General features: G+C 33.2%; 1 protein-coding gene and 1 long non-coding RNA gene across 8 annotated transcripts in view; one reads left to right on the forward strand and one right to left on the reverse strand.

Moving 5' to 3' along the window:
• ZFYVE9 (zinc finger FYVE-type containing 9) overlaps positions 1–26,917 on the reverse strand; it is a 130,986-nt gene that overhangs the window by 54,311 nt on the left and 49,758 nt on the right. For 5 of the 6 annotated variants that reach the window (XR_012079106.1, XM_072974441.1, XM_072974437.1 and 2 more), the window contains 2 exons: positions 20,985–21,090; positions 15,354–17,458 (listed from right to left, as the gene is read on the reverse strand). Coding sequence is in view for 5 of the 6 variants with exons in the window: in XM_072974441.1 (XP_072830542.1) it covers positions 15,354–17,458; positions 20,985–21,054 (2,175 nt within the window). In the remaining variant the exon portion in view is untranslated. Of the gene's footprint in view, positions 1–15,353; positions 17,459–20,984; positions 21,091–26,285; positions 26,417–26,917 lie in introns of all 6 variants that reach the window. The other variant, XM_072974438.1, reaches the window with a different exon arrangement.
• LOC140700640 (uncharacterized) lies at positions 315–26,447 on the forward strand. 2 transcript variants are annotated; one of them, XR_012079112.1, is made up of 3 exons: positions 315–436; positions 3,818–3,956; positions 26,331–26,447. It is a non-coding gene; the product is annotated as an uncharacterized lncRNA (long non-coding RNA). The 2 variants fall into 2 exon arrangements; XR_012079111.1 differs by lacking the exon at positions 3,818–3,956.

The following is a 26,917-nucleotide window of genomic DNA, read 5'->3' on the forward strand; positions in this document are numbered from 1 at the left end:
GTGGGATTAGAAAACGGCACAGAAGTTAGTTAGAAGAGTGGATAACCTGCCAAAAGACTAACTGGAATGGCAAGGAAATGGGAGACAGGCAAAGGGATGCATTCCTGCGGGACTGCCCACGCCAGAGAACTACATCAAATCAAATGTTGTATAATGCCACAAAAGTGCCACTGGACAGTGTCTATGACTGACATAGATAGCGTGCCACAATATAAAAAGGGAGAGAAATCTGGAACACTGGCCCTCATTCCCCAAAAGACAAAGATTATGATGTAATAAGATTCTCAGATCATTAGAATTAGTACCATGGAAAAGATGGGCAGAATCTAAGAGACTTGAACCAACTGAGAATGGATTAATAATCCTGGATTTTAAATTACTGGATAATACTGAATTTGCCTAAAAGACCAAGATGAAGTTGTCTTCCATGAGCCAGGTTAGTCAGTGTCTCTCAACAAGGGCACTCATGACGCATTAGGTAGACCAGCTCTTCACTGGGCAGTACTGTCCTGTTTAACACAGAACACTTAGCAGTCCTGGTCCCAGATTAGTAAATGCCAATAGCAACCCTAGTTATTGTGACCACTGAAAATATCCCACCATATTCCAAACATCATTTTAGTATGTTCCCCAGTTCTCTGAGCTAAAGGCTCAGAGTCAGAAAGTAAAGTGAGTTCTAGAAATAAAGAGAATTATATATTTATAATGTGAACTTATTATACTGCTGAAGTATCATACATATATCATTATTCCAACTAATAATCTATTGAATTTATTTAACTTATTCTCCTTTTTCCCAAACTAGAATGTAAACTCCATGGAGCAATGAATGAAAGTATTGGTAACACAGTCCCTGAATTAACAGTTACTCAATGTTTGTTTATTACTTCCTTGATTAGTAAAGTTATTGCAAGAACGAATACATGAAGAGAAACAAACATTAATGTATACTTATCAGGGAAGGGCTATATCATACATGTTCAAATTCACAACTTTAACAATGACAAACACATTTTAACAGTTTATTAAAAATAGTGACCTTAAGTTTTATAGGCCAAATGGTTATGAATGACCTTACATGACAGGATCTATATGACCTGGCTAACTGTAAAGAAACAAACTATGATACTTTATAATACATATGCTATAAAATTTCCAGCTAAGTACTGGTTAAAATGTTCCATTTGTGAGTTTACACATAATTTTCTTTAATGTGGCACTTCTGGGTTTCAATCTCAATGTTAATCATTCACTTGCCAAATGATTTTAGAATAATAATTTTAACACTCTGAGCCTCGGTTTTTCCTCATTATGTAAAACCAAAATATTAACATTCTCCTTGTAATGTTTTGTGAAGATTAAATTAGATAATATATGTAAAATGTAGCATGCTATAGGTACTAAATATATGATGGTGCCTTATTTCCCTTTTCTTTTAAAATTTCCTATTCACGGCTTTCCACGTAACAAATCCTACTGCCAAATTTATGAACAAGCTTTATATTTAAGTACCATTTGTGCCTATTTATACACCCTTACAGTGTGAATAACACTCCTTTGCAATTCTTGAAAATTCAAATCATCAAATGCTTACTTCTCTCTTTCCAAATTAGAAAGTAGAAAAAATGATGTCCCAAGTCTTCAAAAAGCCCTGTAATTATGACAAAAATAACTGCCTTGCAAGAACAAAAAAACAGGAAAGTGCTTGAGACTGACCAATATCCAGCCATTCACAAAGACGAGCGACAGTAAAAACTTGTAAAAATTCTTAAATGCAGAAGAGTACTTTACTCTTGCTTATTAACAAATACCAAAATCAATGTAATAAGAACTTAGAGCAGTTTGATCAGAAACTGATCCAGCTATGTCCAAACACCTGTTCCAACTTTACTGTTACTACTGGAAAACAAAAATAATAATCAGAGTCATTTTAAGAGCTTATCGCGGAGCTGGCTACAAAAGGTCTCTAACTAAACTTTGCAACTTTACTTCCAAGTGATGCAATATAAACAAAGAATTGTAAGAAAATGACTTGTTTGAAGCTATCAGACTCATACTGTTTAATACACTATGACTTAATTTTTATATTTCTTATTACCTTATAAGTAACACATTTACATTGCACTGTAAGTTTAATGTGTGGGTAAAAGTGCTAATTTGTAAAAGGAAAGCAATTAAAATATATCCCTATCTTTATAACCATATTCTGGCCATTCTTGATTTTAAAATTTTGTTACTATAGAAATTTTCAATCATATAAAAGAATATATAACAGCATAACCAACCTCCAAGTGCTTACTACCCAGGTGAAACAATTATCAAAGCCAATCCTTACCCACTTCTCCGCCGTTTAATAATTTTGAAATAAATTTCAAATATCATTTAACCTTTAAATATTTCAGTATATACCTCTGAAACATAGGGAGTATTTTAATATAACAATACCATTATCACACCTTAAGTATTAATAGTTTCTTAATATCAGATATCCAAGCAGTGTAAACATTTTTTAATAGTCACATATATGTTTTAATAGACTATTTTTTAGAACAGTTTTGGGTTCCTGGCAAAATTAAGCAGAAGGTATACCTCCCTACCACATGCCCCCTCTGCCGTTATTAACATCCCCCAACAGAGTGGTACATATTTTTCCCACAATCAATGAATCTACACTGACATATCATTAGCACCCAAAGTCTCATAGCTCACTCTTGGTCTTGTAAATTGTGTTTCGACAAATGTATCATGACATTCATGCACCATTATAGTACGATTCAGAGTAGTTTCACTGCCCTAAAAATCTTCTGTGCTCTGCCTCTGCATGCTTCTCTCTCCACTAACCCCTGTAATCATCGATCTTTTTTTTTCCACTATGTCCGTAATTTTGCCTTTTTCAGAATGTAGTATAGTTGGAATCATACAATATGGAGCCCTTTCAGATTGGCTTCCTTCACTTAATAATACGCATTTAGGATTCCTCCATTTATTTTCATGGCTTGATAGCTCATTTCTTTTTAGCACTAAATATTCCACTGTGTGAATGTACCACAGTTTATTTATCCATTCACCTACTGAAGGGCATCTTGGTTGCTTTTAAGGTTCGGCAATTGTGGATAAAGCTGCTATAAACACTTAAGTACAGGTTTTTGTGTGGGCATATAAGTTTTCAACTCATTTATGTAAATACCTAGAAGGAAGATTGCTGGACTGTATGGGAAGATTGCTGGATTATATGGTAAGCTTGTTTTCTCTCTATAAGAAACTGCCAAACTGTTGTACAAAGTAGCTATACCATTTTGCATTCCCACCAGCAATAAATGAGAGTTCCCAGTGTTCCACATTCTCAGCAGCATTTGGTGATGTCAACATTCTGCATTTTGGCCATTCTAAGTGTATAGTGGTATCTCACTGTTGTCTTAATTTGCATTATCCTTATGACATACAATGAAGGCAACTATTCATATGCTTATTTGCCATCTGGTTATCTTCTTTTGTGAGGTGTCTGTTAAGGTCTTTGGCTCATTTTTAAATTAGGTTGTTTTCTTATTGGGTTCTTTGTGTATGTTGGTTAATATTTTTTTATTGGAAATGTTCTTTTATAAATATTTTCTCCCAGTCTTTGGCTTGTCTTTTCATTCTCTTGACAAGGTATTTCACAGAGCAGAAAATTTTCATTTTAATGAAGTCCAGCTTATCAATTCTTACTTTCATGGACTGAACTTTTGATATCCAAAAACTCATCACCAAACCCAAGATCACCTAGACTTTCTCCTACATTATCTTCTAGGAGTCTTATTTTTTTGCATTTTACATTTAGGTCTTCGATCTATTTGTGTAAAGTGTTAAGATCTGTGTCTAGAGTCAACTGGTTATATGTGGAAGTCCAGTTGTTCCAGCACCATCTGATAAAAAAACTATCTTCTGTCCATTGTATTGCCTCTGTTCCTCTGTCAAAGGTAAGTTGACTGCATTTCTGTGGACCTATTTCTGGCCTCTGTCTTCTGTTTCACTGATATGTTTGTCTATTCTTTCGCCAATCCAAACTGTCTTGACTACTATAGTTTTACAGTAAGTCTTGAAGTCTGGTAATGCCAGTCTTCCAACTTTGTTCTTCTTTAATGTTGTGTAGTCTATACTGGGTTTTTGCCTCTCTATATAAACATCAGAATCAGTTCGTGGATATACACTAAATAACTTGCTGAGATTTTCACTGGGATTTCACTGAATATACAGATCAACCTATAAAACTGACATCTTGACAGAAGTGGGTATTCCAATCCACGAATATGGATTCTCTCTCCATTTATTTAGCTCTTTTTAAAAATTTTTTCTTTAATTAGAGTTTTGTAGTTTTCTTTACATAAACCTTGTATACACGTATTTTGTTAGTTTAATATTAAGTATTTTGTTTTGGGGGGTGCTAATATAAATGGTGTTGTGTTTTTAATTTCAAATTCCACTTGTTCATTGCTGGTATACAGAAAAGCACTGATTTTTCTATATTAGTCTTATATCCAGCACCCTTGCTGTAATTAGTGGTTCCAGGTTTTTTGTCAGTATTTTCAGATTTTCTACATAGGTGATCATGCTGTCTGTCAACAAAGCCAGGTTTATTTCCTTCTTCCTAATCTGTACACCTTTTATCTCCTTTTCCTATAGTACTGACTTAGCTAGAATTTCCAGTACGAAAAACAGTGGTAAGAGGGGACATCTTGCCTTGTTCCTCATCTTAGTGGGAACACTTTAAGTGTCCCATTATTAAGTATGTCAACTGTCAGTATTTTTGTAGATGTTCATGTTGAGAAGTTTCTCTATCTTCTTAATTTACTGAGAGTTTTTATTATGAATGGGTGTTATATTCTGTCAAATGCTTTATCTACATGTGTTGATGAGACTGGTATGATTTTTTTTCATTAGCCTGTTGATGGATTATACTTATTGACTTGTGGTGTTGTTTAATGTGTTTCTCTAACTCTGTATGTCCTATAAATGGATTACTAAATCTAGAAATGTGTTCAGATTTGAGTTTGACTTTTTTCTTGGTAAGACTATTTCATAGATCCTGAATTGTTTTTAACAATTATTAAGATTGTATTTAACAATATTAAGAGACACTGTAAGAATTAAAAATAGGAAAATAGAGCAATTTCCCAAAATTCCACCAATTAAAATGAACTGTTTCCAATTTTACATGTTTCTTTTAGACATACTTATTCTTACACCCAAATATAATCTTTATAATTATAAACAAAATATAAATATGAGTTTGTATTTTATTTTACTCATATCATAAGCCTTTTCCATACTGCCTTATAATAATTATTTTTAATGGCTGAATCATATTACATTATCACATTTAACTTATATCATTATCCAATTTTGGACAGAAATTATTTCAAATGTATTTGCTATTTTAAGTAATACAAAAATGAACATCTTTCTGTTCATTTTTCCCAACTCTTGTTATTGGGAATTATTTCCCCCAAAAGGAATTATTAGCTGCAAGAATTGATACATATGGCTTTTTAAATACACAAACATGCTGGTTTCAACTTAACATCACCTGCATTGTGTACTGTCAACATTATCTATTTCTTGCTATTTAGGCATAAAATTTTAGTTTCTACCTCCTGATAGCTAATAAATTTAAATATTTATCCACCATTTACTAACCCACTTAAACATATCTTTTTCCTACTGATATATTGAAAATGTGATGGTTTTAACAATTTGCATGAGTGTTTTATATAGCAAAGACACTTTGTTAGTTGACATTCTATAACCACCTTCTGATTTGTTCTATCAAAGGAAGCATTCTTTTAAGACTCAATAGCCTAATCTGAGTTTTTCAAATAATTCTCTTCTGGTTTAGAAAAATTGTGACCAATCTAAAAGAAATGTACAAACTCCTAGAAACACAAAACCTATCAAGTCTGAATCAGGAAGAAAAAGGGAATATGAATACATCTATAACTAGTAAGAAATTCAAATAGTAAGCAATAACCTAACAAAGACAAGCTCCAGATCAGGTGGTCTCACTGGTAAATTCTACAAAACATTTAAACAACATCAACTCTCAAATTCTTCCAAAAAAGTGAAAGGGAAGGAATATTTCCTAACTCATTCTATGAGGCCAGTATTATCTTGATACCAAAGCCAGACAAAGACACTACAAGAAAACTACAGACCAATATGCTTTCTGAACACTGATGCAAAAAATCCTCTACAAAATACAAGCAAGCCAAATTCAGCAGCACATTAAAAGGATTATATACTATGACCACATATGGTTTATTCCTTGAGTGCAAAGATAGTTCAACAGACGAAAATCAGTCAGTGTAATACACAACATTAATAGAATGAAAAAAAATCCCCATGATCACTGATACACAAAAAGTATTTAACAAAACTCAATACCCTTACATGATAAAAACACTCAACAAATGAAGAACAGAAGGAAAGCACATCAATGTAATAAAGGCCACATATAAAAAGCCTATAGATATCATCATATGCAACAGTGAAAAACAGAAAGCTTTTCCTCTAAGAAAGGAACAAGACAAGGATGTGGGCTTTTGCCACTTGTATTCATACTCAGTATTGGAAGTTTAACCAAGGAAACTAAATAAAAGGAATTCAAATTAGAAATGAAAAAGTAAAGTTATTTCTGTTCACAGATGGCACATACAAAAACCTAAAGATTGCACACACACAAAAATGTAAGAATAAACAATTTCCGCAAAGTTGCATGACACAGAGTCAAAAACCACTTATATTTCTATACACTAATAAAAACACAACCACACAAAATTTATGAGATGTGGTAAAAAGCAGTCCTAAGATGAAAGTTCATAGCAATACAGGCCTTCCTCAAAAAACAAGAACAATCTCAAATGAACAACCTAACCTACCACCTAAAAAAATGAGGAAAATAAGGAACAAAATCTAAAGTTAGTAGGAGGAAAGAAATAATAAAAGATGAGGAAGAATATAAATAAAATAGAGATTAAAAAAAACAGAAAAAACTCAATCAAATCAACAGCTAGTTTTTTGGGGGTTTTTTGAAATAGTACACAAAATCAACAAATCTCTAGCTGGGCTCACCAAGAAGAAAAGAGAAAGGACACAAACAAAATAAGAAATGAAACAGGAGAAAGTACAACCAACACCACAGAAATACAAAAAACCGTAAGAGAATACTATGAACAACTATATGGCAATATATGGGACAACCTAGAAGAAATGGACAAGTTTCTAGAAATATACAGTCCACCAAAAATGAATCAAGAAGAAAAAGATAATTTGAACAGACTGATCACTAGAAGTAAAAGAGAATCAGTAATTTACAAAAAAACAAACAAAAAACAAAACAAAACAAAACAAACCTCTCTGCAAACAAAAGTCCAGTACTGAATGGCTTCATTGGGAAATTCTACCAAACATACAAAGAAGGATTATACCAATCCTTCTCAAGCTCTTCCAAGAGACTGAAGAGGAGGGAACACTCCCAAACTTATTCTATGAAGCCACCATCACTCTGATGGCAAAGCTACCAAAAAAGAAAATTACAGGCCAATATCTGTGATGAAACAGATGCAAACAGTCTCAACAAAATATTAGCAAACTGAATTCAGCAACACATAGAAAAGATTATACACTATGATCAAGTTGGATTCATCCCAGGAACACAAGGATGGGTCAACATACACAAATCAATCAGTATGATACACCACATCAGTGAAAGTATCATCTCAATAGATGGAGAAAAAGCATTTGATAAAATTCAACATCCATTCATGATAAAAATCATCTTAAATGACACATTAGATGGCTTGGACTTAAAAGATATCTAAAAGACATTCCATCCAAAAATAATAGAACACAATTCTTTTCAAGTGCACATAGAACAGTCTCCTGGACAGATCACATACTAGGCCACAAAACAAATGTCAATAAATTCAAGAGGACAGAAACTATATCAAGCATTTTTCCAGCCACAATATGAAGCTAGAAATCAATTACAGGAATGAAAATGGGAAAAACGCAAACATATGGAGACTAAATAGCATGCTACTAAAAAACCAATGAAGAAATCAAAGAGAAAATCATAAAATACCTCAAGACAAACGAAAATAAAAACACAACTTTCCAAAATCTATGGGATGCTGCAAACACAGTTCTAGGAGAGAAGTTTATAGTGATACATACCTCAAGAAACAAGAAAAATCTCAAATAATCTAAACTACCTTCTAAAAAATTAGAAAAAGAAAAAATCTAAAGTCAGTAGAAAAGAGAAAATAATTAAGATTAGAGTGGAATTAAATAAAACAGAGGAAAGAAAGAGAGAGAGAAAGAAAGAGAGAGAAAGAAAGGCAAAGAAAAGAAAGGTAAAGAAAAGGAAAGGAAGGAAAGGAAAGGAAAGGAAAGGAAAGGAAAGGAAAGGAAAGGAAAGGAAAGGAAAGGAAAGGAAAGGAAAGGAAAGGAAAGGAGGAAGGAAGGAAGGAAGGAAGGAGGAAAGAAAGAATCAATGAAACCAAGAACTGGTTTTTTGAAAAGATAAAGTTGACAAACCAATAGACAGGCTCATGAAGAAGAAAGGGAGAGGACCCCTCAAAAACAAAATAAGAAATAAGGGGAAAAATAACATTGATGATATAGACAAACAAAAAAAAATCATGAGACTACAATGAACAGTTATGTATCAACAAACTGGATATCCTAGAAGAAATGGACAAATTTATAGAAACACAGAACCTTCCAAGACTGATTCAAGAAGAAACAGACAGTCGTAACAGACCAATCAGTAGTGGTAAAAATGCATTTCTGACTAAAAGAAAAGCTCCCAGGAAACAAAAGCACAGGACCAGACCACTTCAAAAGGGAATTCTACCAAACATACAAAGAAAAGCTAATATTGTTCCTTCTCAAACTACTCCAAAAAAATCAAAGAGGAGGGAATATTCCTAAATACATTCTATGAGGCCACCATTATTACCCTGATACCAAAACCAGATAAAGACACTACAAAAAAAGGAAAATTACAGGCCAGTATCACTGATGAATATAAATGCAAAAATCCTCATGAAAATATTAGCAAACCAAATTCAACATAGAAAGGATCATATACCATGATCAAGTGGGATTTACTCCAGGGATGCAAGGATGGTTCAGTATCTGCAAATCAATTAATGTGACACACCACATTAACAAAAGGAAGAATAAAAAGCACATGATCATCTCAACTGATCAGAAAAAGCATCTGACAAAATTCAACAGCCATTCATAAAAAAAAACACAACTCTCATTAAAGTTGGTATAAGGTAACATATTTCAATATAATAAAGGCTATTGATGACAAACCAAGAAAGAGTAAGCAAGAAAAGTTTGTTTAAAAAGAAATCAAAAAAACAAACAAAAAACCTAGGGTTAACTTAACCAAGAAAGGGAAAAACCTATATTCTAAAAACCATAAAATATTGATGAAGGGAACAGAAGATGATACAATGAAACAGAAAGATATCCATGTTAACGGATAAGAATTAATATTGTTAAAATTTATACTACCCAAAGCAATCTACAAATTTAATGTAATCCTTATCAAAATACCCATGACATTTTTCACAGAACTGCAACAAATAATCCTAAAATTTATATGGAACCACAAAAGACCCTGAATTGCCAAAGCAATCTTAAGAAAAAAGAACAAAATTGGAGGTAACATGCTTCCTGACTTCAGATTATACTACAAAGCTACACTCACCAAAACAGCATGGTACTGGCACAAAAGCTGACACATAGATCAATGGAACAGAACAGAGAGCCCAGAAATAAACCCATTCACTTACGGTAAATTATTCTACCACAAAGGAAGCAAGAGTATATGATGGAGAAAAGACAGACTCTTCAACAAGTGGTGCTGGAAAACCTGAACAGGTGCATGTAAAATAATAAAATTAGAATATTTCCTCATATCATAAACAAAAATAAAGTCAAAATGGATTAAAGTCTTAAATGCTAAATTGGAAATTATAAAACTCCTGAAAGAAAACATAGGCATAACACTCCTTTTGACACAAATCATAGTAATATCTTTCGGATCTGTCTCTTAAGGGAAAGGAAACAAAATAAAAAATAAACAAATAGGACCTAATTAAAGTTAAAAGCTTTTTGTTGTTGTTGTTGCTGTTGTTGTTTACAGCAAAGGAAACCATCAACAGAAAGAAAAGACAACCTACTGAATAGGAAAAAAAAGCCAAACACTTGCAAATGATATGGCCAGTAAGGGGTTAATCTAAAATATATAAAGATCTCAAACAACTCAATAGTAAAAAAATGAAAATAAACAACTCAATTAAAAAATGGTCAGAAAACACGAATAGGCATTTTCCCAAAGAAGATATACCGATGGCCAACAGGCACATGAAAAGATGCTCAAAATCACTGATCAGAGAAATGCAAATCAAAACCAAATGTGGTATCATCTCATGCCTGTCAGAATGACTATCATCAAAAAATCTACAAATAACAAATGTTAGTGAGGGTATGGAGAAAAGGGAACTCTAGTAGACTATTGGTGGGAACGTTAATTGGTGCAGCCACTATGGAATACAATATGGAGGTTCCTCAAAATACTAAAAATAGAACTACAATATGGTCCAGCAATTCCACTGTTGGGTACCTATCCGAAGAAAACAAAAATGCTAATTTGAAAATATACATGCACCCCAATGTTCATAGCAGCATTATTTACAATAGTCAAGATATGGAAGCAACCTAAGTGTTCATCAACACAGAAATGGATAAAGAAAATGTGGCATATATATAATGGAATATTACTCAGCAATTGAAAAAAATGAAATTCTGCCATTTATAACAACATAGATGGACCTAGAGGATATTCTGCTTACTACAAAGAGTCAGACATAGAAAGACAAATATTCTGTGTTAATCACTCATATGTGGAATCCAAAAATTAAAACAAATGAACATGACAAAACAGAAACTGACTCACAGATACAGAGAACAAACTAGTGGTTACCAGTGGAGAAAGGGAAGAAGAAAGGGGCAAGATAGGAGCAGGGGATTGAGGTACAACCTACTATGTGTAAAATAAATAAGCTACAAAAATATGTTATATAGCACAGGGAAATACAGACATTTTTAATAATAACTTTGAATAGATTATAATCTATAAAAATATTGAATCATTATATTCTACATCTGAAATTAATACTGTGTATCAACTGTATTTTAATTTTTTTAAAGTCTATTAATTTCTGAAAGTGGGTATGTCCAGGGAGCTGGACTAGCAATATGAAGAAATAAGCATAAAGTTGCCACATTTCACGATACAAATAATAGTTTGTTTAAAAAAATAATACTAGGCTTCTTCATCCCATCTCAAAATGTGTTTTATTTTCCATTTCAAATGAGCAGTTATTTTTAATATGGTACTTTAATTTTTTAAAGTATTTTTACTTAAACTAAAAATATGGTTTAATGACATAAATACAAAAATATTATTATATAGTTCTTTCATAAGACCTTTGCAGACAAAATTACTCCTGACCTCTTCAGAATAGTTATTCAAATTAAAAGAGAGTTAGATACTGCTTGTACCTTGTCATTTTTTACATAAACATATATAATATTATATAAATTAAAGTTTTTGTGTTACAGAAATATAAATTTATATAAAATATAATATTTCATAATTATAAGTCATCATTATGTGTTAAATATCTATAATCCCATTATGCAGAGGAAGGAACATTTCTAGAACTGTATTAAAAATTATCCTAGGTTCAGCCACTATGGAAAACAGTATGGAGAGTCTTTAAAAGACTAAAAATAGAGTTACCATATGATCCAGAAATCCCACTCCTGGGCATATATCCAGAAAAAAATTTTGAAAAGATTTTTCTTCTGAAGCAACCTAAGTGTCTAGGAACAGATGACTGGAAAAAGAAGCTGTGGTATATGTATTCAATGGAATGCTACTCAGCCATAAAAAAGCATAAAATAACACCATCTGCAGCAACATGGATGGACTTGGAGATTGTCATTCTAAGTGAAGTAAGCCAGAAAGAGAAAGACAAATATTGTATGACATCACTTGTATGTTGAATCTAAAAAAATGACACAAATGAACTTATTTTCAAAACAGAAACAGACCCACAGACATAGAAAATAAACCTATGGTTACCAAGGGGAAAGGGGGAGGGATAAATTAAGAATTTTAGATTAGCAGATACAAACTATCATATACAAAGTAGATAAATAACAAGGTCCTACTGTATAGCAGAGGAAACTATATTCAATAGCTTATAACAACCTATAATGAATAAGAATATGAGTAAGTATATATGTATAACCAAATCACTATGCTGTACACTGGAAACTACAACATTGTAAATAAACTATACTTTTATTAAAAATTATTCTAGATCACTTTTCAATATACCACTTTGACATTATGCATGTCATCAAGCTATTTTAAACTATGAATGATCTGTGCCTAAAAGAATTAGTACTATTGGAAATGAATCAAAAAGGAAGCAGTAAGTGCAAAATAAAAACCTCAGTGTAACACACTTAACTGGGTACTGTGATAAACAGCATTCCAGCTGAACTGAAATGACTTTCAGAAAATATACTTTCAACACAACATATCTCAAAATGTTCAACGGCATATTCTTCCCACAAAGTGACCTTGCCTAATCAGTATGCTTAACAATGATTTTATAGAGATAAATCAGTGCTAGCACAAACCTTTGCATTTCGCTTTCCATTATTTTAAACACAATTCATACAAGCTCTTTCAGAGGTTCAAGGAAAGAGAGAGAAAATCTATGCAATTACCTCCTTTTACAGCAGGGGAAACAGAAGCCCAGAGCTTTTTCAGACCCATTCCAGTGTTCTTTTCCATACTGCCTCTCCTACAGTTTTCCTCTGTGTTCTGTCTATTCAAACCACCGTCTATCCAAACGTAGTAAAAATTCATCTGTTTTGAATTATACTTTTAAAGTCAATTAATATAGAAAAAATAATGTAAGTAAATTGAAGTGGTATATATTACTGTAACTAAATCCCTCATCATTCTATGACTTGGCACCATGTTATTATTTTCCTAATTTGTAGTTCAAGACCTCATAGATGAAGTAAAACCTAAAATGCTGCTACTTCCGCTAGGCTACCCCATCACCTGACAGCATCAATCACTCAGCATTTTTGTCTTCCTTTCAAATTCCCAATCTTTTACCACTGTCCAAAACTGTTCACCCAAAGACAGTGACTTATATTTATAGTAAGCAATCCAAGTATAGATAAATTTTGTTGCTATGTCCAGTGTAGTAAAAAGAGCATGACGCTTTGGAGTTGGATAAATTTATTTTAAAATTCATGCACTCTTATGAACTCTGAGAATTTAGGCAAGTCACTTAACCTTTCTGAGGCACATTTTTCTTCCCTGTAACCGTATCTCAGAGAGTTGTGTTGTTAAACTAGATAAGCCTAGCATAAAGTGGAAGTGTTCAAAAATGTTATTCTATTCTCATTTTTCACACTATCCCAAATACAAAATATCTAAGTTGTAAGTATCAGTTCAAGAACTTTTGCTTTTAAAGGCTATTTTTCTGTCTACTTCGTCATTAACCAGGTGGCATCTCATAAATAACCAGCTACATCAGTGACAGTAATGGATAAAGTGTGATATAGCTTGTAAACAACCAAATAAAGATAAAAACTAATTTTTTTCTTTTAGAAATTCTTACCACTTTCAAAAAACTCCTCTTTCCTATACTCTTAAACTCAATGGCTTTCTTAGGCCTTTAAAATAATCAAATAAAAAGGGTCAAAAATATTCATGGCAAATGGAGCTTGACAGAGAATGAATAACCATGAACTACTGGATTTGGTGATTTCCATAGGAACTTAATCTGAATATATAATAAATGATGATCATTTGAACTTAGTGGGCACACCTTTTGGGGAAGGAGCTTTTTGTACTCTTTCTATTCTGTACTTTATCACCTGTCATACAAGAGAAGTAGAGATTATGCTGCTATATAGAAAAAATTATATATAGAAAAATTAATAATGTATGAAATCATAAAATAAATGCACATTTTAACCTCTACCAGCTTCTTTGCACTTGGGAAGTTGTCAGGTTGGACTTGATGCTGAGAGCTGTGTAACTATCCTGATACCACATCGGGAAAACCAAGAAAACTTCAGTGATCCTGGCTCTGCACCCAGACAGAACTGAGTCTTTATCTTTAGGCTTCTGGTTATGTGAAATAAATGTTATTTTTGTCTAAGTCACTGAAGGCCAGGTACTCTGTTCCTTGAAGCTGAAGGCATCCTAATTAATACAAAATGACCAATAAATCAGGCGAGAAAGGAAGTAATCTCATTTAGTCTTCACAGTTGCCCAATGAAAATTATCTTTTTGTTTGTTTTTATGAAAAACTAAGGCTTAATAAAGTTATAGACTTAATAGTAACAAAGCTGAAGTTCAAATCCAGACCTGATTTTGTGTTCTTTTTAAAAATACAAAATCCCCTTTCTTCCTTGTTTACAGTTCTTTAAAAAACAAACAAACAAAACTAGGAAACTGATATGCTATTAGCTAATAGAATTAAGGGAGAGCCAAGAAATAGCAACTATTCTTAAAAGCTTGTCACAGGATCTATAGCCTTCAACTCTTTTTGTATCAAAGTTACACAGGGGAGGGAGGAGGGTATACCTCAATGGCAGAGTGTGTATTTAGCATCCATGAGGTCCTGGGTTCAATCCCCAGTGCCTCCATTAAAAATAAATATATAACTCTAATTACCTCCCCCCAAAACAAAAATAAAAACAAAACAAACAAAAAGTTACATAGGAGAAAAGACAAAAATATGTGTATACGTGTATAGAAAGTTCCAGAATTTCTAGTACAATGGCAAAAAATCTGTAGCAAAAACGGGTGAATTTGAGCATTATAGTCAACTAGTTAAGAAATAAAAATATGAAGTCAATCATAAATATTTCTTAAATCAAAACTATTACAAAGTATTTAATTAACCAAGTATCTATCAATCCAGAAACCACAAAGTTAACATTTCCTCAATTCTCATCTGTTCATGAAAACTGACTCAGCTTGAATGTTCACAACAACAAAAAATTATATAAACAATAAGAATCAGTGAGGTCATTTTTTACTCAGAAATTTACTAGACTTGGAATTTCAAAAGCTATTTATAATGTCATCCCAACCAGAAATATGTTCACCTTATATTGCCTTTATTAATTTCTAATTGAGTATTATAAAATGGGCATGCCAGATTCCTGAGTTTACACACACAACTTACCTTCCCACATGCTCTACAATGATGCCTCCTTTTGGTGAACGTAAACCTGGCTTCACATTTCATGCAATTTGGAGCCTGAGAATCTGGTACCCAGACTGGAGCCACTTCACCCAGAGTAGTAAATGGCTTTCTAGCAGAAATTCCAAACTGACCAGCTCTGAGATCATTATCTGGGCTTTCTGGAGCTAACGCAAGGCACGGTCTACTGGATATCCCAGACTCATAACTTTCTAAATGTTCCCCATTTGTATCAACAATAGAGATGTTTCCCAAAGAGGCATTGCATATGTTGGTTGCTGAGTTTTCCCCTGATTTTGCTTTCCCAAGAATATCATTTTTGTTTTTAATATTATTTCCATTGTTTGAAGGAAGGTCATTTTGTAAATGGTCTGATAATGGCTTTGGAATTTGGAGTTTAAGATTAGAAGGCTGCTTGGGTCTTGCACCCCCAAAAGGAACACTGATAGATTGCAGGTTTGTTACTATCTTGGGTGAAGACTGCCCAAGCACTGATGGAACTTGACTACAGAAATTGTGTAAATAATTTTTCTTCATTAGGTCACCAGTGTTGTTTAAAAGTAATCCAGTCCCTTCAGTGGCTTCATTTCCTCTCTGTTCATAAATATTTGAGTAGCATTCTGACTTGCTCTCCTCTATTTCCTTTTCTTCTGTTACTGAATCTTCTTTGGAGGGTAAAGTCTTTGGAACAAAACAAACAACTGGGCTCTGCATTCCATAGGAATCACAACAATTAGGTAGAGAATTTGCTGCTGGTGTATCCATAACAGTGGAGAAATCACATCCTTCACTTTCATTTATGCAAGTTCCTTTTAAATCTAGAGCTGCTTCTGCCATTTTACCACACTCTCCTCCACTATCATCGTGAGTGTCCTCAGGCTGATTCACTTGCGGAAACTTCTCATTTTCTTTATTTACTTGGCTGTCATTCACCTTGTTTGGTTTAGTCAATTTCCAATTAGTCATCTCCTGAGATTCAGAGAAATGCTCTGTCATATTAAGAAGTTCTGTAGTGCCAAGAATTTCCTCATGTTTACAGCCTTCATTTTCATCAGCTCTAACTTCACTGGGCACAAGGCAATCTGAAAACTGTTCACAGGTATCATCCCTCCCAGACCCGTTAGGCATGCCTGCCTTGAGAAGCAAAGGTAAGCCAGACTGGATGGATTCTTCAGTTGTTCTCTCCTCTGCTGGCTCTTCATTCATCAAAGTCCCCTCACTCAAGTGGGAAAAAGAGTTTGGACTCCCTGGGTCTGTCCTAGGAGAGCTGGTTTTGACAGTGAGAACCTCATCTGGTATACAGTCCTCCTGCTTTATAGTAGGACCTTCATCTGTTCCCTGGGATGAGATTACTGAATCAAGTGATAAACTTGTAATCACGGACATGGAGGGGTCTCTACCTATTATATTTTCATCATCCTGTAACTGTGAAGGGGAACAGACACTGGCTAGATTATCAGATGAAGTAGTACATATATGTTTAACAGAATCCCCCTCTGCATTTGGTCTAGTTATTGGATCCATTTGTTTCTCTGAGTTCATACCTTTTTCAGTGGACCCATTTATACTAAAACTAAACTGATCAGTTTGTCTGTTTTCGTTATCCAGTGAACAGCTAAAAGCATCCATGAGGGATTGGCTATTGTAATTATTACAATCCTGCAAATCACTTTGTAATGTCCTTTTATCACAATTATGCATGACAGCTACAACAAGAACATTCTTCTCATCTGGCAGACAAGCTAGGTTTCCACATTTCTTCTCTCCCACTTCAACAGTACTGCACTGATCATCTCGATTACAGTTCCTCTTAATTAACTGATCTTCTGCAACCACATTTTCATCAATCCACATTGTGTTGATCTCTGGATTCAGACTACAGTCCTGTCCATTAGCACAGTGGTCCTCTCCCTCTGAGTTAAGAGATGCTGAATGAGCCAGGGAGAAGACTTTCAGCTGTGGCTGTGACTCAGAAACAGCAGGTTCATTCACACTGGCCAATGCAGGGTTAAATGGCAGTCGATGAGAAGGGGGATCTAGAATCTTATTCCACTTTGTATCCAATAAAATAGGAGAAACTGTTTCATCTGAAAAAAATAAATAATTACATTAAGTTTGCTGGTAACTCTGAAAAGACTAGGGCTAAATTAATCAACTATATTTGCAAATATGCTCTGAAAATAAAATACTCTTAGGACATGCGAAAACAGGATATTCCTAGGATCTGAAGTTTCTAATTTTTACCTAAGAATAAGAAAATGTATTTAAGATTGTTGCATGTATTATGTGTTACCAAATGGTAATATCATAGAATGTGCCAAACAACAAAAGAATTTTACCTCAATCTAGTACCACAATTAAAGTGGCTCACAGGCTGTACTTTGGGGTGCAGGGGGGTGGGGAGAGTAGTAGGGAAGGCCATGGATTGGCCCAACATAACAAGAGGTTGGGGCTAATCTAAGGCAGAAAAAAATCAGAATAGTAATGAGAATGCAGTAACTGAGTGGGAAGGAAAACAAAGGAATTTTCTGCAGTGAGAGAATCTACATCATGACTAAGGTGCGGGTTACATGGATATATCTATTTGTCAAAACTCTCCAGTTAAGAAATATATATTTTAATATATAAAATTCATCTTTTAAAAAACTGTGAAAACAACAATGAAGCAGGAAGTAAGGAGCAAATGAAGACATAAATATAACAAAAATGACAGCATGTCAATCACTGTTGAAGCTGGGAAATGGGTACACTAGATTATTATACTATTTTGTTTACTTTGTATATATTTAAAATCTGTCCACAATAAGTTTAAAAAGTTTGCTATTTAAGTATGTGAAATTAACACTTATAATCATGTCATAATAAATTATTAAGTTCATATTTACACTATCATCTGAGGACATTTGGCAGAAAGTATTCATTTGCCTTATTAAATCAACCTGCTTATATTCTGTATTCATATGTTTCTGTTTATTTTTAACAGATCATAACCATGATGACTATTTTTCCAAGTTACTGTGCTATGTGTATGTTTAATCAGAGAAATAAGAAATAATGCACTTACACTCTTATTGTCTGTCTTTTCTTCCTACAGTAAATCTGATAATCACAGTCCTGAAATTATGTAAATATACTTTCCCCTCAGTAGTAACATTAATCTTTAATGTTCTTTAGGCACCTTGTTCATATCTCTATTAAAGCATTTATAACACTGCAATACGTTTTATTTACCTGACTTATTCAGGCAGAAACCATTTCCTTCCATCAATGTAAATCCCTGCTTTGCATAGTGAGTGGCATGTGGTAGGTACACAACAAACATATGCTAAGTAAATATCTACCACAGTAAAAGCACTGGGCTTAAGGAACATGAAGATTAAATGACAGCTCTGGCCTCCAATAAGTACATAATCTAGTTGGAAAAATAAGAAATAGATACAGGATAGCATAAGTATTTGAAAACTATTATGTAGTAGTAAAAAATAAATTGAGAGGAAAAAGGTATTTTACAGGCTGAGGCAGCAAGCCTGAATTCATGGAAGCAGAAAGAAATGACCTGGGCTTCAAAGACAATTTTATGTAAGTTTAGAAAAGAGGGGAACAAGTAAAAGTATAGCTCGAAACACAACAATCTGAGTAATAAATAAATCAGTTTGGGTTGAAAAAAGAATTAGTGTAAGGAATTAGTGAAAAGAAGCCAGAAGGGCAGCTTGTAAAGGTCATAAAGCATCAGATTGTATGTATGCTCTGAGTGGTTTTTTTTGTTTTTTTTTGGTTTTTTTTGCTCTGAGTGTTAAATGTTAAATCCTGAGTTTACAAAACTTGGGCTAGCAGAGACTTGAGATTTCGTAACATGTATTTCTTTTAAAAAAAGAAATCATATTTCCAAGTTGGCTCATGAACATAAAAAAGAAATATTGCCTCTTATAAGGATAATTAATAATATTCAAACAGAAATGATCAGGTATTAAAAATTTCATTATTCAACCACCAACTATCTGGGTATAATGTTAACTATCTGCTGTCATCACAGTCTGTGTGTGGTACACTTTTCATTTCAAGGAGGAAATAAACACAAAATAAGAAAACACTTCTTTTAAAATATATTTGGAAAGGTACCAGGTTAGATAGGCGAGGTAGTTTTAATACAAATAGTATTGAGATTTTTTTTTTAAATCATTCAAAACAAATGAAAAACATAGTTACAAACAAGCTAGCCTCTGAAATCATTCTTTCTAAAGGAGTTACTTTTGGTAAGCAAATGCTGTATTTCAAACGAAAATGACAATTTTTACTGATTAAACAAAAATGTATTACAAATCAGCTATATACAAATGCCCTACTAGAATCTACAGAAGTCACAAAAAGACTGATGTAAAGAAATTAATAGTTTTATTAGAGCCAATGGTAGTCTAGAAGTACTGTATTCACATGATTAGGTATAGCACTTGTGCAGATATCACTTGACAAATAACTGTGATACACAGAGGATCAAAGCAAAGAAAATAGGACTGAGAAAATATCTGCAAAAACAACTGAAACTGTGAGGACAATACACCGTCCACCTTGGTATGTGTGAAGCCCACCTACATCCAATAAAATCCCAAAAGATTATGCTTCACATTTACGTGGATGAGGAGTGAGCCTAGGGTTATGGGTTAGTGGGTCATCAGTGATAAAATACAGGAAGAGCAGGCCACTTCAGTTATCCTTTTCCCTTCCTACCCATGATCTCATATTCTCTTTAAGCTTGCTCTATCACAGACTCAAATCAACAAAATCAAAATTAATCTCTCTTTCCAACTGCTATCAAAGAATAACCTGAATCACTGCATATGATAAAGGTTTGGAGACCATTACTGAAATCAAAGGTTTCAGATGGAAATATATCACTTTGTAAACTCGTTACATACCATTTTCTGTTAGAAACCAAGAACATCAGGGAAGGAGGGTAAGATGAAGAACAGAGATTTAATTATGGCTTATCCATTCAAGTCATACTGCACGGTGAATTTAAGGAAAAGGCTCTTCCCTCAATGAAGTGAATCTTTAGCAGACATTTTCTGACTGGGCATTGAAAATATATAATTTAATCAACTATTTGGCAGATATGTAAAAACGTAAATTTTTTAAAATTAGGACTAAAGTGTATCTTTGCTTGGTCAATCAATATGCAAGACACTATTTTTCTTAGTTTGGGAAATATAATCATACATTCTAAAGCTTTTCTTAACTATAAATTGGATGTACAGAGTAGAGAGAGTTCAGACTCTAGGACCATACGGCCTGGATTCTAATCGTGTACTTATTAATAAAGTAACTTTGGGGAAGATGCTTAACCTCTCTGAGCCTCTATTCTCCTCTGTAAAATGTAGGTAAGAGTTACTTTAACTGGATTTTTTAAAGATTAAATGATAGAATCCATGTGAATGATTTAGCATAGTATCTGGCCCATAGTGCTAAAAATGGTAGTTCTTCCTCTGGATATTAATAAATAACATTATTATCATTAAGTCATTAGACACGACTTTCTGTAAGTACTGCATCTTCTTATAACCTCACATTTTCATATCATAAATACATTCAAATAGATTGACCAAAGTAAATTCTCACCTTCGTTTTCTTCAAATTCATCTAACACCTTGTCCAGGTTGTAAGCTTCTGCTTGGAAGTAATTCTCCATCAGTGAAAAAACACCACTCAAGAGATTTGTTTAAATCTAGAAAGTAAATCAAATTTGTATTATACTTTCAATTATTAAAATATAATTTATAAACATTATCACTGATACAACAGAAATGCAAAGGATCGTAAGAGACTACTATGAACCATTATATGCTAACAAATTGTACAACCTAGAATAAACGGGTGAATTCCTAGACACATACACCCATACGAACACTGAATCATAAAAAACAAGAAAATCTACAGGCCAATTACTAATAAGGTGACTGAATTGGTAATTAAAAATCACCCCATAATACACTCTCCAATGCCAAACTATGCTACAAAGCTACAGTAATTAAAACAGCATAGTACTGCAAGACAGAAACAGACTCACAGACTTAGTAAACAATCTTATGGTTACCAGGGAAAGGGGGTGGGAGGGGATAAATTTGGGAGTTTGAAATTTATAATTGTTAGCCATTATACATAAAAATATATTTTTTAAAAGTTTCATTTGTATAGCACAGGGAACTATGTTCAGTATCTTGTAATAACCTTTAGTGGAAAAAAACATGAAAATGAGCATATGTATGTATATGCATGACTGGGACATTGTGTTGTACTCCAGAGATTGACACATTGCAATTGACTATACTTCAATTTAAAAAAAAAAAAACAGAAACAGTATAGTACTGGCACAAAAACAGACACACAGATCAATGATAAAGAATAGAGAGCCCAGAAATGAATAAACACTTGTATGGGCAATTAATCTATGACAAAGGGAATGCAGAAAAGACAGCCTCTTCAAAAAATGGTGTTGGGAAAACTGGACAGCTACATGAAAAAAAAAATCAAACTGGACTACTTTCTCACACCACATACAAAAATAAGCTCAAATGGATTAAAAGACTTAAATGTGAGACCTGAAACCATAAAATTTCTAGAAGAAAACACAGTAAGCTCTTTGACATCGGTCTTAGCAATATTTTTTTTTTTGATGTCTCTTCAGACAAGGGAAACAAAAGCAAAAATAAACAAATGGGACTATATCAAACTAAAAAGCTTTGCACAGCACAGGAAACTATCAGTAAAACAAAAAGGCTGCTTATTGAATGGGAGAAGATATTTGCAACAGTATATCCAACAAAGGGTTAATATCCAAACTATACAAAGAATTCATACAACTCAACATCAAAAAAAAAAATTTTAAATGGGCAGACGATCTGAATAGACATTTTTCCAAAGACATAAGATGGCCAAAAGGCACATGAAAAGGCACTTAACATCACTAATTATCAGGGAAATGCAAATCAAAACCATAATGAGGTATCATCTCATACCTCTCAGATGGCTATTACCAGAAGAAAAAAAAAAACAAATAACAAGTGTTGGTGTAGAAAGACTGTGTAGAGAACAGAACCCTTGTGCACTGTTAGTGGGAATGTAAACTGAGGAGCCATTATGGAAAAACAGTACGGAGATTCCTTAAAAAATTAAAAATATAACTACCATATAACCCAACATTTCCACCTCTGGGTATATATTCAAAGGAAACAATATCACTATCTGGAAGAGATATCTGCACACCATGTTCACTGCAGAATTATTTACAATAGCTAAGACATGGAAACAAACTAAGTAGCCATCAAGAGATGAATGGATACAGAAAATGTGGTATGTCTATGTGTATGTAAAATAGAATATTATTCAGCCATGAAAAGGAAGGAAATCCTGTCATTTTTGACAACAGGATAGATCCTCAGGGCATTATGCTAAGTGAAATAAGTCAGACAGAGAAAGACAAACACCAGATGATCTCACTTTTATGTGGATTCTGAAAAAACTAAACTCACAGAAACAGAGAACAGATTAGTGGTTGTCAGAGGCAGGATGTAGGGGATGAGGGAAATGAGTGAAGGTGGTCACAAGTTACAAACTTCCAGTTTTAAGATAAACAATTTCTGGGGATATAACGTATAGCATGGTAAGTATAGTTAACAACACTGCATTATATATTTGAAAGTTGCTAAGAGAGCTGATCTTAAAAAGTTCTCATCACAAGAAAAAAAGCTATGAGGTGATGGATGTTAACTAAACTTACTGCAGTAATAATTTCACAATACACCCATATATAAAATTATTATGTTGTGCAACTTAAACTAACACAATGTCCTAAGTCAATTATATCTCAATAAAACTTGGAAAAAGTGAAAAAACACAAAGATTAACAAATAAAAATATGTAATTTATAAATTTTACATATTCAAGGATAAAATCTCATAAATCTATTCAGACCATGGTAAGCTATAAACCCTATTATCCCACTGAACATATTGTAAAATCTTCATGCTTATAAAGTCTAGAAACCTGCAAGTTAACCATCATAAAAATGTAACTGTACAAGGCAGACTTGGTGGTTATTTTAATAGGATATGCTTCAAAGATTAACTTCAGATGTTGAAAGAAAACTACATTTCTATGAGAAAAGAAAGCTTACAGAATTGTTTTCAAATGGGAATTGATAAGAAAGTCCAAGCAAGCATGGGATTGAGGGATATTAGTTCCAAAATGCTAATGATGACTCTGACTTGGTTATTCTTTTTAAACCTCTTCAAGTACCATCTCTAAATTCTTCTCGGTGTTAATCAATCTAAAAGCATCTTGTGGTATATACATTAGGTGTGTCAATTACTTAACAGACTGCCAAGAGCACATAGCAGTTGTTAAATAAATGTCATCCCATTGTTTTCCCTTCATTAGGATGATCCCCATGCTTATCTATCACCCTAATTTCTCAAAATTCTCTTTTAAGACTGAAAATTTTGCTTGGTTTCTCACTGACATGTATGGAGGCAGATGGGAGGAGAGATAAGATTACAATGCCCCCAAAAACTCTAAGTAAGGAAACCACAAAGAAGAGGGAAAATCAACAATGTAATATCTTGCTACGACAAACTGTAAGTCAAATATAAAAAGTGGTAGATTTTCTGTGACTTACAGTGTTTCTTCTTCTTTTTATTATTGAAGTATAGTGTTTCTCCTTCTGGGGTATATAGAAGCGTAAAGATTATTTCTCTCATTTTACCAATAAAAACAAGTTTGGGAGATTTAAATGACTTATTCAAGTATATTCCCATAATTATTCATGTAGTCAATTTTTTTTGGTGGGACAAAGATAATTTTACTTTTTTCCATTTAAAATATGCTGTTATATTTTTTTAGGTGTACATTTGTAAGGGTTTTTTTTCCTTCCAGTTTTACTGAGATATAATTGACATTATAAATTTAATTGACTTTATATATAATTGACTTTCTAACATAATTATAACTAACTGTATAAGTTTAAGGCGTACAATATAATGATCTGACTTACATATATCATGAAATGATTACTACAATGAGTTTAATGAACATACATCATCTCATACAGATACAAAATAAAACAATTATTTTCCTTGTGATGCAAACTCTTAGTATTTATTCCTTTAACAACTTTTAAACATAACAGCAGTGCTAATTATATTAATCATGTACATTACAACCCTAGTACTGATTATCTTAAAACTGAAGTTTATATCTTTTGACCACCTTCATCCAAGTCCCCCTCTCCCCACCTCTTGCACTTGATCTCTTTTTCTGTGAGTTTGCTTCTTGCTTGTTTTTTAATTATAACTGACCTACACCACTATGTTAGTTGCCAGTGTACAACATAGTGATCTGTTATGTCTATATATTACAGAATGAACACCATGATCAACTTTTATTTATTGATTGGCTCCCATTGGGTAATTTAAGTTTGAGTAGACTTAAATAGGATACATAATCTATGCATGGTTTTTCTTAAATCTGTTTTCTGTGTTCAATGCTTTACAATTCAAAATCATTTTCATATATATGCCATTTATTTTTATAAATACTGCATATTTAAGCCATCCAATGCTAAGAACATGAAAGAAATTTCTCACAACACACAATCCAGCACATTTAATATACACCTACAATATTTAGCACTTCATGGTCATTATATGTAAAATATTAGTAATCAAACAATCAGATCAACTTATAGTACACCTACCATATGCAGAGCATTGGGGTCAATTCAAGTCTCAGATATCATCCCTTATATCAAGAATCTTATCGTTTACTTAATGGTAAACAATACTAAATAAGAAAATTTAAATAACAAAAATAATTTTAATAACAACACAGCACAAGAGGCACACGGTATTAAATGATTAATCTGTCAGACAAAATTAAGAGGTAAGTGTTACAGAGTAAGTACTACAAAAGTTCAACAAATGGACCAGATCATAGTCTGAATGGTCAAGAAAGGCATTATTTATGGATTTAAGCTGGGTCTGGACAGATGGATAAAATTTTAACAGACATTCTAGATAGGAAGATGAAGAAGTAAAATTTCAAACAGGTAGAGACACACAAGGAGTGATCTAGGAATGGGCAATCATTGAGGGATTTGTGAAATTGGAAAAAGGATTTATTTACATGGGTTAACAGTGGGACACAGCTGGAGAGGTAGACAGGTGTCATATTATGAAAGCTCTGGAATAAGAGTCTGAGAAAGGTATTATATATACTTTAACCAATTGTAGCAATTATCCATTATTAACCATAATGAAAAAGAACACAAACTCTAGGACTAGATCATCCAAGGTCTAATCCTAGTTCCCTTACTAACTATATGACTTGAGGAAGTTATTCAATTTACCTGTGACTTAATTTTCATCTATAAAATTGAGTAATAAGAGTATGTACCTCAAGAGTAAGTAAATTAACATGGGTAACACATTTAAAACACTGCCTGGCACATGGTAAGTACTTCATAAGCAATTATTTAAGTTTTTAAACCTTGGCCTTGATCCTTTTATTGTAAAATAAATAATCTAGCAACAGTGATTACAAGGGCTAGTTTTAAGTCCCATCCTCCCTTCCACTAATATTTACTGAGCATCTACTACATGCAGACCCTATGCTTGGTGCTGGAACACTACTTGAATATACATTTCTTCAATGTACCATGCTCTTTTCCTCTTCTAGACCTTTTACCTGTCTCCAATACACCCCACGTCCTTGCCAAAATAACTCTACATCCTTCAGCTCTTAGCTCAAATATTATTTTCACATGAAGTCTTCCCTGAATCCCTAGAAAAGATGATCTTCCCTTATAATCTCTCACAACACCCCCACTTTTCCCTTTATAATTATTATCACAGTCTATAAATATACATTTGCTGGTGTGATTGTCTGATTACTGCCAATCTCTTCTACCAGGCTGTAGATGCTGCAAAGACACCCGCTAGACTGTGTTCACCCTCTGATAGCCACAGAACCTGATGTGGTGCCCATTCAATAAACACCTGTGGAATGAATAAAAGAACAGTATTAACAGCTGGTCAAGAAGTTGTATTAAACTCCAATTACAATTATTGATTCAGGTAAGCATCCAAAATGGATGCTAAAACCTTCAGGTAAATGGTTAGTGGGGAAGAAAACACTCACAGTGCCTCAAAATACCATTCCAAAGATGATTTATTAATTCCAAAGGAGAAAATGTATGTGTACAGTGAAAAGATATGGTGGTCACTACCTAAATCAAATGATCAAACTTCGTATAGTCAAAAGTTTAACAAACGACCATTAGGCACCTCCTGATGTGATGCAATGAGAAGTTTAAAACATCACTTACAAGATATTTATCCCCAAATTGTTTAATCTGAATTGAATAAGGAAGAAACAATTAGACAAATCGAGGATGTGAGGCATTCAATAAGACAACTATCCTGCACTCTTCCAAAAATTCAGCGTTATAAAAAACAAGATGATTCTAAATTAAAGGAGACTAAAGAGATTAAATAACC

This window comes from Vicugna pacos, chromosome 13 (assembly GCF_048564905.1).
Source record: "Vicugna pacos chromosome 13, VicPac4, whole genome shotgun sequence".
Taxonomy (NCBI): domain Eukaryota; kingdom Metazoa; phylum Chordata; class Mammalia; order Artiodactyla; family Camelidae; genus Vicugna; species Vicugna pacos.